General features: G+C 38.2%; 1 protein-coding gene across 2 annotated transcripts in view; it reads right to left on the bottom strand.

The window, feature by feature from the left end:
* Positions 1 to 1,514: 1,514 nt before the first annotated feature.
* The window catches only part of PRKCQ (protein kinase C theta), a 52,028-nt gene continuing 39,825 nt past the window's right edge, over positions 1,515 to 13,717 (bottom strand). For both annotated transcript variants that reach the window (XM_067469333.1, XM_067469332.1), the window contains 5 exons: positions 12,416 to 12,478; positions 7,115 to 7,253; positions 5,803 to 5,991; positions 4,739 to 4,867; positions 1,515 to 2,863 (listed from right to left, as the gene is read on the bottom strand). In XM_067469333.1, coding sequence (XP_067325434.1) covers positions 2,708 to 2,863; positions 4,739 to 4,867; positions 5,803 to 5,991; positions 7,115 to 7,253; positions 12,416 to 12,478 — 676 coding nt within the window. In that variant the 3' untranslated portion in view covers positions 1,515 to 2,707. The remainder of the gene's footprint in view (positions 2,864 to 4,738; positions 4,868 to 5,802; positions 5,992 to 7,114; positions 7,254 to 12,415; positions 12,479 to 13,717) is intronic.

Below are 13,717 nucleotides of genomic sequence, written 5' to 3'. Positions count from 1 at the left end.
AGTATTTTCTCTTGGTCATGGTCTTCTGTGTGCTAAGCTTGGTTTGGTCCAATTCAATTGTTGGTGGAGTTCAGAATGCTCTTTGATTGTAGAAATCCCAGCAACTACAACTCCCAAATGAGAAAATCACCCCTCCCCAAGCCCACCAATATTCAAATATGGGGTATAGGATATCTGTGCCAAATATACATCCTGCATATCAGATATTTACATTACAATTCATAACAGTAGCAATATACGGTTATGAAGTAGCAATGAAAAGAATTTTATGGTTGGGGGTCACCACAACATGACGAACTGTATTAAGGGTTCGCAGTATTAGGAAGGTTGAGAAGCACTGTGCTAGGGGTACTATGTATCCCCTATCTCCCTTTTCAGAACTATTTTTTCTATCAGTGGGCTTAAAAAAAAAACTCATTTGGTTTTCTTAGTCTTCCACACCACGTCTGAAACTTGGAAGCCAATTACTATTTCAAATCCCTGGGGGAATAAGAAATCCCCAAAAGAGAACATTATACCACTAGACATGGCCAGGATTATAACTTGCAAAATTTAATGGCATCACCCTGTGCCAATAGGATTCAAGGCAGGAGAATGAAAAGAGATGATGAAGGCTGTGGCAAGGATGTAGCTATTGCATGGTTTTCCTATCTGAACGTATCTCTCCTTATGAACCATCTAGGACTTCAAGATCGTCTGGGGAGACCCTGCTCTCAATCCCGCCTTCCTCGCAGATGTGCTTGGTGGGGATGAGAGACAGGGCCTTCTGAGTGGTGGCCCTTCGGCTATGGAACGCTGTAGTGAAATCATACCTTTGCTTCGTAGGCTTCAGCCTGGCAGTCAGTGAGCAGGCCTCCATGTTGGGAGGGTAGCTCAGAATAGCTGACATTTTGGTAAGGCAGAGAGGCAAGGGGAGGAGTCAGCTAACTTCTGATTGGCTCAGACCCCTAGGGGAGGAGTTGAAGGAGTGTGTAAAAAGGCTGTACTTTCTGTCAGAGAGGGAGAAGAATGATTTGATCTAGGAGAGAGATGGTTTTGATCTAAAAGAGAGAAGAGGGATTTGATCTGAAAGAGATAGGATTAGGATTTTCAGGCAGGGAGAAGAGAGTTTCTGAGTGAGTTAGAATTAGACTGGGTCAAGGTCAATGCCCGCCAAACCTTTCCAGTAGTTTCTGTTGGTCATGGGAGTTCTATGTGCCAAATTTGGTTCAATTCCATCATTGGTGGAGTTCAAAATGCTCTTTGATTATAGGTGAACTATAAATCGCAGCAACTCCAACTCCCAAATGACAAAATCATAATTTTTTGAGTGATGGTCACTCCTTGTGTTGTGAGACGTTTTGTTGCCAAATTTGGTGTGATTTCGTTCATTGGTTCTTTTGTTTTTAAGGAACTCATTATGCACAGAGCATTTTTATATATATATAGATTTCACTATTTCCTCGTTACCTCCATCCTCTAGTTGCAAATCCTGCTATTTTTTTAATTCATTCATTCAACATTTTGGCACACAGTTCCACACAGAACATTTTTATTAATCTATACAAATACAAAGTGTTTTTTCCTTTCAGTTATGGCTGGAATTCTGCATCAGCTTATACTTAACAAACTACATATCTGAGTAACATTTCCTAACCTGACTGCTTCCAACTTGATGGAAACACCATCCAAACATTTTTGATCATTGACAGAATGGTTCTTTTTCTCACCTAATTATTGATGCCCAGCAAAGTAAGTTGGGGAGCAGGTTAGTATTGTGTTTAAATCACGACTGAATGGTGATTGTGAATATGAAACAGTTACGGTTAGGCAACTTCCATATTCTTAATCACCATGTAGTCAAAATTTTGACTACAGTTGTGGGTTTCACTTTTCTGGATTTGATTATTCATAGATTTAATTAACATGTTCTCTCTAGGAATCTCTAGGTCAGGCATGGACAAACTTCCACTGCCCAGGTGTTTTGGACTTACAGAATTCCTAGCAGACTACCGGTTGTTAGGAATTGTGGGAGTTGAAGTCCAAAATGCCTGGGGGATTGAAGTTTACCCATGTCTGCTCTAGATACTTTCACCAGAGGTTAGCCACAGATCTCTGCTGGAAGACCTTGAGAAACTTGAAGAAAACATATTTCTAGGCAGTTCTAGCTTCTCCAATGTGACTATGGCAGTGGTTTCGGGACCTGTGGGTCCCTAAGTGTTTTGGCCTACAACTCCCAGAAATCCCAGCCAATTTACCAGAAATAGAGTGTCGACATCTTTCGTGACGGCTTCAGAAAACTTATTCATTGTTGGCAGAAATGTATCCAATTGTCTGGTGATTATGTGGAAAAGTGAATAGTGGTAGTTAAAGATTATTTCTGCATTTGATTTATTAGTAATGAAGGTGGAGGCATTACTTTTCATTCAACCCTCATACTATGCTGCAGGCTTTTCAGGTACAAGACTACATTAACATCAGAAGATGGCCCTGAGCTCTTAAAAACCTTTTCACAAAATCTGTTGCAATTGGGAGAATCCCTTGGGGGTTTTTTTGGGGGTGGGTGGGAGCAGTAGTCAATCTCCATTCTCACAAAATGCTATTCTCAAAGTTTAGAAGCACCCTTTTCCTGGTGGAAGGAGCTTTCCATGATCAGATGCAAGCTGCCACCTCCAGTAGAAGAGCATTTGAACTTCAACCGTAGTCCTTTTTTGAATCCTCCATTTCCTCAGGTGAGCAGCTTGTCCATGATGGGACTGGTGAAGGAAAAATCACTGAACATGTTTTGGTCCATGCTGTTGATGAGAGTCCGGTCTCCCAGCGACAGCCGGGGCTTCTCGTTCAGAAATTCCTTGTCAAAGTTGCTGCAGTCACCTGGGGATTTCTTCCAGAAGAAGAGAGAAATTGGAGTTAGGAGTGGTACGAAAATGAAACCATTGCCAACATAGGAAACATTGCATTAAAACCAGGAGCGACAAAATATGATTCTTGTGGCCTCCAAGGCTGTTTCTCTGGTCTTCGACTTCCCTGGAATTGCAAGGTCATTAAGTATTGAACATGATGCTAGCCTTGTGTCATGTATCATGTTCTGCAGTTGTGGTTGGTGGTGGTAGGCCTAGCAGTTGGTGATGGAAGGGTCAATGTAAGTCTTCGTTCTAAAGGATTGAGTAATCTGTAAGTAAGAGTTCATGGGTGAAAGCAATTAAGGGTGGAGGTATGCAAGAGATAGTCTGCAGCTGGATGTTTCTAGACATAATGAGCTAGCTTTAGGACTGATCTTCTGGGGGAAAAGTTTTTGCCTTATTTTGATGGTAGATGCTGCTGGTTTTCCCCCAGGTTTGTGGATTTTCGGTATCCTGACCTGTTTTTAGAACCTTGAATCTTTGGACTGGCTTTTGACTACGGTATAGACTCTTGATCCCTGGACTTTGCTCATTGAACTCTCAGCATTTGACCACTGAACTGGACCTTTTGACTACAGGGTTATCTTGAATATGCAACAGCATTTGCTGTCAGTTTTGTTTTATATTCTGTGGCTGAGTGCTATTTTTATGTTTTACGTTTTGGACTATTAAAACAGCCAGAAGGTAAGTGCTGCTTTAATTAAATTGTTTAAAACAAAGTGGGAGTTTGTTTGGTTCATCTCTACCTGAATAAGGCAGAGCCCTGGAATTGTGAAACCTTGCTTTTTAAAACAGACATGGGTAAACTTTGGCTCTCCAGGTGTTTTGGACTTCAACTCCTACAATTCTTAACAGCCTACCGGCTGTTAGGAATTGTGGGAGTTGAAGTCCAAAACACCTGGAGAGCCCAAGTTTGCCCATGCTTGCTTTAAAGTGTACCTACAGCTCTAAAGTATTATTTGTGCTGTTCCAAGGAATAGAAAGAGTAGCTATTTATTCCGCAGAAGTAGATTTTTTGCTTGTGACAAACTATTGTTGCAATCCAGAGCAGGGAAGGAAGCCCTAAGATAACTATCCACCATACTTGGCTGTGAAAAACAATCCTTTTTTATTGAAGAAAAATGGTTACAAAATAAAGGAAAAATGCAAGTCAAAAGCCACAGCAAAATCAGCAAACATGAATTTAAATGGACAAAGCAAAACCAAAAGCTTCACTGGGAAAATACTGGAATCTGTTAGCAATCCACTAACCATACTTGATATCCTAGAAATCTTTCCAAACTATGACCAGGGAACTGGGAGAACTGCCAAGGTCTTCATCAATTCTGAAACGATGCCTGAACTGAGGCAATCAGCCTGGCATATTGCAATTAAAACTCAAGAATCGGTTCCGTGAACCGCCCTTCTGTTTTGAAGCCAATGTTTTTAATTCTTGAATTCGGGAGGATCGACGCAAACTGAGTGTTTTACTTCTGTCTTCCCAAATTTGGCCCCTTCTGTTGTCATTACAGTTAACAGGTGCAGAAGGGAGGGAAAGTTCAAGGTCTCCCTCTGAAACATTCTCAGGAACACTGGTACTTTCATTTTCCAAATCTACAGAAGTTCCTTCCTCACTAATTTCAGGAACATTGGCATTTTCCAAACCTACAGCAGTTTCTTCCTCACTAATTTCAGGAGCATTGGCATCAAAAGGTACATTTCCACTAGCATCAGTAAATCTATTTTCATTTGCATCAGGAGGAACAAACAGAGAATCAGGTTCAAGATCAAACTCAGGCTGAACCCCAACACCTATTATAATTGGTCAGAGGATCAAAGAAAAAGAGTGAGCAAGTGAACACAAGGATGATTCTCACCACTCTTGGCTTGAAGGGTGGCTCCACGGCTCTCTCCTCTATTGCATCCCAGTTGATGTCTTTGAAAAAGGGGTGTTGGCGGATGTTCCCTTTGGCTCCCAGCCTCCTCTCTGCCTCTCTCACAAAGAGCTAGAAGGCAACAGAAGGGGAAACAATATCAATACAGTGAAAGAGCAGTTGCTCAAGTACATACAACTAAATAAAGACCGCGGTTGGGAAAATACTATATATATTGTTGAAGGCTTTCATGGCCGGAATCACTGGGTTGTTGTTGTTTTTTTCGGGCTATATGGCCATTTTCTAGAGGCATTTCTCCTGACGTTTCATCTGCATCTATGGCAAGCATCCTCAGAGGTAGTGAGGTCTGTTGGAACTAGGAAGAAGGGGTTTATATATCTGTGGAATGACCAGGGTGAGACAAAGGACTCTTGTCTGCTAGAGCTAGATGTGTATGTTTCAACTAACCATCTTGATTAGCATTTGATTGCCTGGCAGTGCCTGGAGCAATCTTTTGTTGAGAGGTGATTAGATGTCCTTGTTTGTTTCCTTTCTGTTGTTGTGCTGTTCTAATTTTAGAGTTTTTTTAAATACTGGTAGCCAGCATTATATATGAGTTTTGTGAAACCCTGATGAGAAGAATCATGGACAGATGATTTTCAGGTGGAGACTTATTTTATGCAAAATTCACAGCTGGCTGAGCAGAAAAAAAAGGCTTTTTTTTGCGCAAAACAATTTTCTGTGTAGAAAACAGCATTTTCTGCACAGAAAATAATTTTGCACAAAAATATTATTTTCTGCACGGAAAATGCTGTTTCTCCATGATAAAAAATGCTGTACTTGAGAAATTATTCTTTCAAATTTGCACGTGATTTATTATTGTTTATTGACATATTTTTTCTGAGTGCATCCTAAGAATTTGCTTGGTCTCATAAAGCAAATCTATGGTGAATTCTATGCGAAACATACCACAGAATCATGGGGAAGACCGAGCAAGTTCCTAGGGAGACTTAAGACAGGGCTATAAATTCAATCGATTCCTATCCTATCCTATCTCTTGATCTCACCTTTATTAAGATATCTCTCGCATCCTTGTCCAACCATCGCGGATAGAAAGGGCTGTCCATTCGGATTGACTGGAAGAGTTCCTCTTCATCCTGCCCATGGAAGGGTGACTGGCCAATCAACATCTCATACAAAAGGACTCCAAAGGACCACCAGTCAACAGATGTGTTGTATTTCTGTCCCAGAAGAATCTGTTGTTGAGAAGGAATGGAGATTTGAAAACGAGGAGCAGAGTTTTGTTTTTGGATTGTATCTTGCACAATCTCTCAGACAGAATGGTCACTAGGAGTTGATTGGGTGTCAGGTTTTACAATGTATTGCAATGTAATATAGCTGAGTCATGCATTGCTAATGGGCTTCTATTGGGAATGCTGAGTCATTCATTAACTGTATATAGAACTTCATTTGGGGAATGTGTTCTGGCCTAGTCTAGGTGATTGTGAATGATGTAATCCTGGGTCTGAGTTAAGTTAAAGAGTTGAGAACCAATCAGAGATTGCTATGTGTAATTGTATATAAGGAAGTCATGTACAGTGTGTATTTCTCCTTGTGCTGTGATGTTGTTCGTCGAAGGCTATATGTAATTGGATAAAAGAACCTGTCTGCTAAGACAAGATATAACTGTATGCTGTGGTAAGTTTGTAATATCATCTAGACTGGGGGAAAGACAATGGTAAAACGGACAATGGCCGGGCATGTGCTCAAGTGTCTGTAAAAGGTTCCAGAGTGACTGTTGACTGAAAATACCGTGCAGGAAGAAGCTACTGGAAAGCGCTGAAGTTGTGCAACTGATCTGCTGCTGAATTGTGAAGTTAATCTCAACATTGGGGAATTCTGGGAACCGTGGTGCAACATGAAAATTGCTTGACCATTATGTACTGTCAGGTACCTTAATTACATAGTGGATTTTAGCCAGACTACCATCCAAACCTTGTTAACTAAAATGCAGACATTGTGATTGACAGGGATCTGTCCCCTGTTAATCAAGAAGCAGTTGCCTGATGTTTCCATCTCATCCATGAGCTATCTCCAATGCAATAACAAGACAAAGGATCCTTTGCATTTGAGATTGCTTGAGCTGTGTTTCAACTGACAGGGAAATGGATTCTTGTCAATCCCAGGGCCTGTTATAATTGAGATTTGGGGTATTTTCACAGTTCCTATGTAACTAGGGGCTACAAAAAAAAAGAGAGAGATGGTGAATACATAGCAGTTACGAATGCATACTTATAAGTTATGTATTCATAACTACCCAACATGATTCTGATCAATATTTCCAAGAACAAGCATTATGAATAATACATTTGCACCTACCTCAGGAGCAATATAGTCGGGAGTCCCACAGAACGTGCTTGTTTTGGAGCTCCCAAACATATTTTCTTTGCACATTCCAAAATCAGCAATCTTAATGTGCCCTTCCTTGTCCAAGAGTACATTGTCGAGCTTGAGGTCTCTGCAAAGTCATGAAGGATTACATTGCTGCTTTGGCAATGCTAAATGCTACCTAAACACAGTGAAATAGCTATGGTTCCCCATCCCTATCTGAGAGAATGAGGGTCCTGGCCACTTCTCAGTTGATTCAGGGACTTGTCTAGGGTCGTCTTTATCAACTTTTGATCACCAGTTTGTGACAATGTTAAACCAGGCAAATCAAGTTAACATCAACACTCAATGTAAACATTTTTAATTCTTGGAGTTCCTGGATATATACATGGAAATGAACAGAGTCTTCTGGTATTTTTTTGAGTTATTTAGCCTGCAAAAGATAAAATTGAGAGGAACTATGTTTAAATATTTAAAAGGATGCTATAAAGAAGAGGGAGCAGGCTTATTTTCTGCTGCTCTGGAGATTCGGAGCAAAGGGTTCACATTACTGGAAAGGAAGTTCATTCCACCTGAACATTAGGAAGAAGCTCCTGAACGTAAATGCTGTGCAACAGTGGAACTCACTGCCTCAGAATCTGCTGGAAGCTCTTTCTTTGGGGGCTTTTAAACAGACATTGGATGGCTATTTGTTGGGGTTGCTTTGATTGTGCTCTTCTTGCATGGCAGTGGGTTGGACTGGATGACCCCTGTGGTCTCTTCCAACTTTATTATTCTATGATTCTCATTAAGCCTCAGAGGAAGGAAATAGCACAACATTTATATGCCGCCCTTCTCACCCTGAAGGGGATTAAGAACAGTTTACAAGACTCAAAAATATTGATATGTAATATTTATGCACCAAATGGTCCAAAAATAAAATTTGCTGAATTTTTGAACTCCAAACTAAAAGAAGTAGAATTTGATGATTTGATTTTGTTAGGTGATTTCAATGGAGTGATGGACCCTCAAATAGACAAAAATGCGAAGAAAAAGAAAATAAAGGAAGGTAAACTCCCCCAAAAATTCATAGAGTTGCAAAAAGAATTTGATTTAGAAGATATCTGGAGAATTAGAAATGAAGATAAAAAAGATGATACATTCTTCTCGAATAGACACCAATCCTGGTCCAGGATCGATATGGCCTGGACAACTAGAAAACTCTCCGCCAAAGTGAAGGAAATTAACATTTTACCACGAGACTTGTCAGATCACTGCCCTTTAGAAATTTGTATTAACCATAAAAACTACTCCAGGAGATGGAGATTGAATGAGAATCTAATAAAAACAGAACAGGATAAAGAATATTATAATAAAATAATTCAAGACTATTCGCAAATAAATAAAGTGGAGGAAACGGACCCACGTGTGGTGTGGGACGCCTTCAAAGCAATTCTGAGAGGGCATTTTATACAACAAGGATCAAGGAAGAATAGAGAAAGGAATAAAAGAATAAATGAGTTGACGGCCGAAATTGCAATTAAGGAAGCAGAATTAAAAAAGAGACCAAGAAAAAAAGTAGAGAGGCAACTTTTGGTGTTAAAACAAGAGAAAACTCATGCAGAGTTAGAATCTCAGTCAATACAACTGAAGTTTCTAAAACAACAGACGTTTGAAAATGCAAATAAACCTGGTAAATGGTTGGCGAACCAAATCCGGAAAAAAAGACAAATAAATCATATATCTAAAATAACTACATTGGACAAGGACTTGAGGACTGATAAAGAAATCATAGAGGAATTCAGGAGATTTTACATCCAATTATATACAAAGGATAAAATAAAGAAAGAGGAAGTTATGGAGTACATTGGCCAAATGAAATTAGACAAAATAACGGATGAGGACAGAGAAGAATTGAATAAAGAGATATCGGAGGAGGAAATAGAAAAAGCAATTAATAAAATGAATGGAGATAAAGCCCCAGGGCCGGATGGATTTACGGCTGGATTTTATTAATCCTTTAAACAACAGCTACTCCCAATACTTAAAACTATCGCAAATGAAGCGATGAAATATCGGAAAGTTCCAGACTCATGGAAAGAAGCGGAAATTACAGTGATTCATAAGGAAGGCTCCCCGGAAAATGATATTAAAAACTACAGGCCGATCTCTCTTTTAAATACGGATTATAAAATATTTGCAAATATCATGGCCACAAGGTTAAAAGTGTTTCTTAATAAATGGATTGGAGAAGAGCAAACGGGCTTCCTCCCAAATAGACATATGAAATAAAATATTCGCAACGTCCTCGATATTTTGGAATATTACGAGATAAATCATCAAAAAGAATTCGCCATTTTAGCAATAGATGCCGAGAAAGCTTTTGACAATTTAAATTGGGATTTCTTCAAGATATTAATACAAGAATTGGATATGGGAGAAAAATTTAACAACTCAATTAATGCTATTTATAATTATCAAAAAGCCAAAGTGAAAATAAATGGACAATTGACACAAGAATTTGAAATTGCGAAGGGCACTAGACAAGGATACCCATTATCCCCATTGATTTTTATAATGGCTATGGAGATCCTAATGAAGAAAATTAGAGAAGACGAAAATATAAAAGGAACGAAAATCGGCAAATTTGAATATAAAATACGGGCGTTTGCAGATGATTTATTAGGAACAATTGAAGATCCAGATAAAAACCTACAATATTGGATAACGAAAATAGAGGAATTTGGAAAAGTGGCTGGATTCAAAATGAATATGAAGAAAACAAAACTATTATTCAAAAATGTGAAAAAGGAGAGACAAATAAAGATTCAACAACAATTGGGGATAGAGAGTGTAAAGAAAATTAAATACTTAGGAGTCTGGATTACCGCGAGAAATTGTCAACTTCTGAAGAATAACTACGAAATAGTTTGGAATAAAATTCAAAAGGATTTACAAAAATGGAACTACCTAAATCTATCACTCCTGGGTAGAATATCGTTAATAAAGATGAATGTTCTTCCAAGACTTATATTCCTATTCCAAAATATACCGGTAATAAGAAATCAAACCTTATTTAAAAAATGGAAGAAAGATCTACTTAAGTTTATTTGGAAAGGGAAAAGGCCAGAATAAATTACATAAATCTAATTGACAAAAAAACGAGAGGAGGTCTGGGATTCCCAGACTTGAAAACCTATCATGAGGCTTGTGCTCTATCATGGATAAGAGATTGGATGAATTTGAACAAGGAAAAGTGCTTAAACTTAGAGGGCCATGATTTGAGGGTAGGTTGGCACGCTTATGTGTGGTACAATAGAGAATCTAAGGAAAAAAACTTTGGGAATCATTTCGTGCGAGCCTCCCTATTGAGGACATGGTTAAGATACAAAGCCCTCTTTTATAAAGCTACACCTCTTTGGGTCTCGGCGATGGAGGCCCACCAAAGAAGACTCTTAGGATGGAGGATTTGGCCAAGATACAAGGACATTTTGTTGAAAGGGGAAATGAAGATTAAATCGTTTGAACAACTCAAGAACATGTTTGGAAATATAACCTGGTTACATTACCTCCAAATTAAAGAGCATTTCAAACAAGATCAAAAAATTGGATTTGACTGGGAAGAAAACACATGGGACAAAGTTTTAAAAATTGAGAAGAAGGTAGTCACAATTCTTTATAATAAATTGATCCAATGGCAAACGGAAAAGGAGCAAGTTAAAAATTGTATGATTAAATGGGCAGAAAATTTAAGAAGGCCCATTCAATTTAGAGAATGGGAACAAATGTGGAATAAAAAATTGAAATATACTTATGCCATGGACTTGAAGGAAAACTGGTATAAAATGTTTTATAGATGGTATTTGACTTCGAATAAACTAAGCCATATGTACCCAAATGTCTCAGATAAGTGTTGGAAATGTGGAGAACAAACGGGCACATTCTTCCACATGTGGTGGACATGTAAAGAAACAATTAAGTTCTGGGCATCTATACATGAAGAAATACAAAAGATATTGAAGAGAAGTTTTAAAAAGAAACCTGAATATTATTTACTAGGATTTACGGACTCTGATCTTAAAGTGGAGGAAAATGAAGATAAACTACTCACGTACTTTACTACTGCGGCAAGAATTACTTATGCCAAATTTTGGAAAAATGAACAGATACCTACTGCTGAAGAATGGTTGGAGAAAGTTAAAGAAATTAGAGACATGGACGAACTGACATTTTTAATGAGAAGAAATACCGGGAAACCACTAAAGAGAACAGATTGGACTTCTTTTTATGACTATGAAAAGAAATTTAGAAAAATATTAGAGGTTAAGAATATACAAGAGTAAAAGAAGTTGACGGAAAAGATCCTGATGTTGGAGTGGAAGTCATTTTAGAATAGTTTAGGTTAGTTTAGTCTTCTTTTTTGTTTTGTTTTTGTGTGGTTTTTTTCTTTTCTTTTCCTACTTTTCTATCTCCTTTTCATTGTTCCCCCTCTTTCGTTGTTTTGTTTTATAAAATACTTAATAAAAATCATTAAAAAAAAGAACAGTTTACAAGATATATATATATATATATATATATTGCTAATAATATAATATATTGCATATATATAGCGTGTATATATATATAGCATGTGTGTGTGTGTATATATATATATACACACGCACACACACACACATGCTACATATATATACACGCTATATATATGCAATATATTATATTATTAGCATAGTACAATATCAGTATTGTATATTACTATATTGTACTATACCATTATATTGTAACATTATTAGTAATAGTACATGAAATATAAAATATATATTATAATATTGTATTATTATTAGTAGTATTATATTGTATTACATTATAATATTATAAATATATGTATATACAATATACATATATAATAAAATATATTATATTACCATATATTATATTATATTTTATGATGAAAACCCTATGATAGGATCACCATAAGTAAAAGTTCATTTGAGGGGATATGAAACCAGTCAAATCAGAGTTTAAAATCATTAGCTCACAATATTACATTGGAGAAAGAAATAGGTTGGAGGGAAGGCTGGATTTGTTCTGGTTACAGGAAGCATGTAAGTGATTTTCTTATTACATGGATCTTGGGTGTTCCTCCTTTCCCACATACACATGCACACACTTCTTTTGATTTTTAAGCCAGGAATCTCCTCTTACAATTTTCAGAAAATTTCTGTATTTTAAAATAGCACCAATTCATTTGGAAAGAAGTTTGAATGCACTGGGGAGGACATGTTCAGCATTTCTGCTTTAGGATCAACATCCTACCTATAAATGATTCCTTTGGAATGAAGGAACTGCAAGCCACAGATTATTTCAGCAGCATAGAACCTGGAAAAAAGAAAATAAAATTGTTTTTCACTGAGTTGTTGTGAGTTTTTTGGGCTGTATGTCTAGAAGCATTCTCTCCTGATGTTTCACTTGCATTTATGGCAGACATCTTCAGAGGTTGTGAGGTCTGTTGGAAACTAGAAAATGGGGTTTATATATCTCTGGAATGTCAGGGGTGGGCGAAAGAACTCTTGTCTGTTGGCGCTAGGTGGGAATGTTTCAGTTGACCATCTTGATTAGCATTAAATGGCCTAGCAGTTTCAAGGTGTGGCTTCTTACTGCCTGGGGGAATCCTTTGTTGGGAGGTGATTAGCTTGCTCTGATTGTTTCCTGCCTGGAGTTCCCCTGTTTTTGAGTGTTGTTCATTTTTAGAGCCTGTTGGATTAGACTGCAGGTCTACTGAACCCAGTTTTCCATGGTGACCAGTAAGATATTGGGAAGCTCCAAATTTTTAGATTTTGTGTGTCACTGGATAATATTCCTAAAATGGCACTTTCAGAATAGGTTGAACTACAACATTTATAGCAGTTAACAAGCCCCAGCCATCTTTTCTGAAATGGCTAGGAGATTCACTGAGTCCAACTTACCTCGATGTGTAGACCTTTCCACAGCTGTATGGGATATGGTAGAGTCCTGCAGGATGCCTCCAGGCAACAAAGGCTAGGCTACCTCTATGGAGATACCCTCACTGATTGACTTTGCAAACTTCATGGCTTCTCAAATGCTAATTCAAGCTTGCTAATTGCAACACTCACACTTGCTTTAAACAGATTAAGGTTCTTTCATTCCCCGGTGGTGAAGTGGGTTAAACCCCTGTGCTGGCAGGTTGCAGGTTCGAATCCGGGGAGAGGCGGATGAGCTCGCTCTATCAGCTCCAGCTCCTCATACAGGGATATGAGAGAAGCCTCCCACAAGGATAAAAACATCAAATAATCCGGGCATCCCCTGGGCAACGTCCTTGCAGATGGCCAATTCTCTCACACCAGAAGCAACTTGCAGTTTCTCAAGTCGCTCCTGACGTGACCAAAAAAATAAATTCCACAGATATATATACACTTCACTTACCTCACTGCCAACAGAACCTCTGAAGATGCCAGGGACATATGCAGGTGAAACATTAGGAGAGAATGATGTTGGAACATGACCATATAGCCCAAAAAACTCACAGCAACACAGTTCCTAAAATGGTTATATTATTTATTTTTAAAAAGAACTCTTCCCTTGGCCATATAGCCCAAA

This window comes from Anolis sagrei, chromosome 5, assembly GCF_037176765.1.
Source record: "Anolis sagrei isolate rAnoSag1 chromosome 5, rAnoSag1.mat, whole genome shotgun sequence".
Classification (NCBI taxonomy): domain Eukaryota; kingdom Metazoa; phylum Chordata; class Lepidosauria; order Squamata; family Dactyloidae; genus Anolis; species Anolis sagrei.
This window is presented reverse-complemented; position numbering and strand designations above follow the sequence as displayed.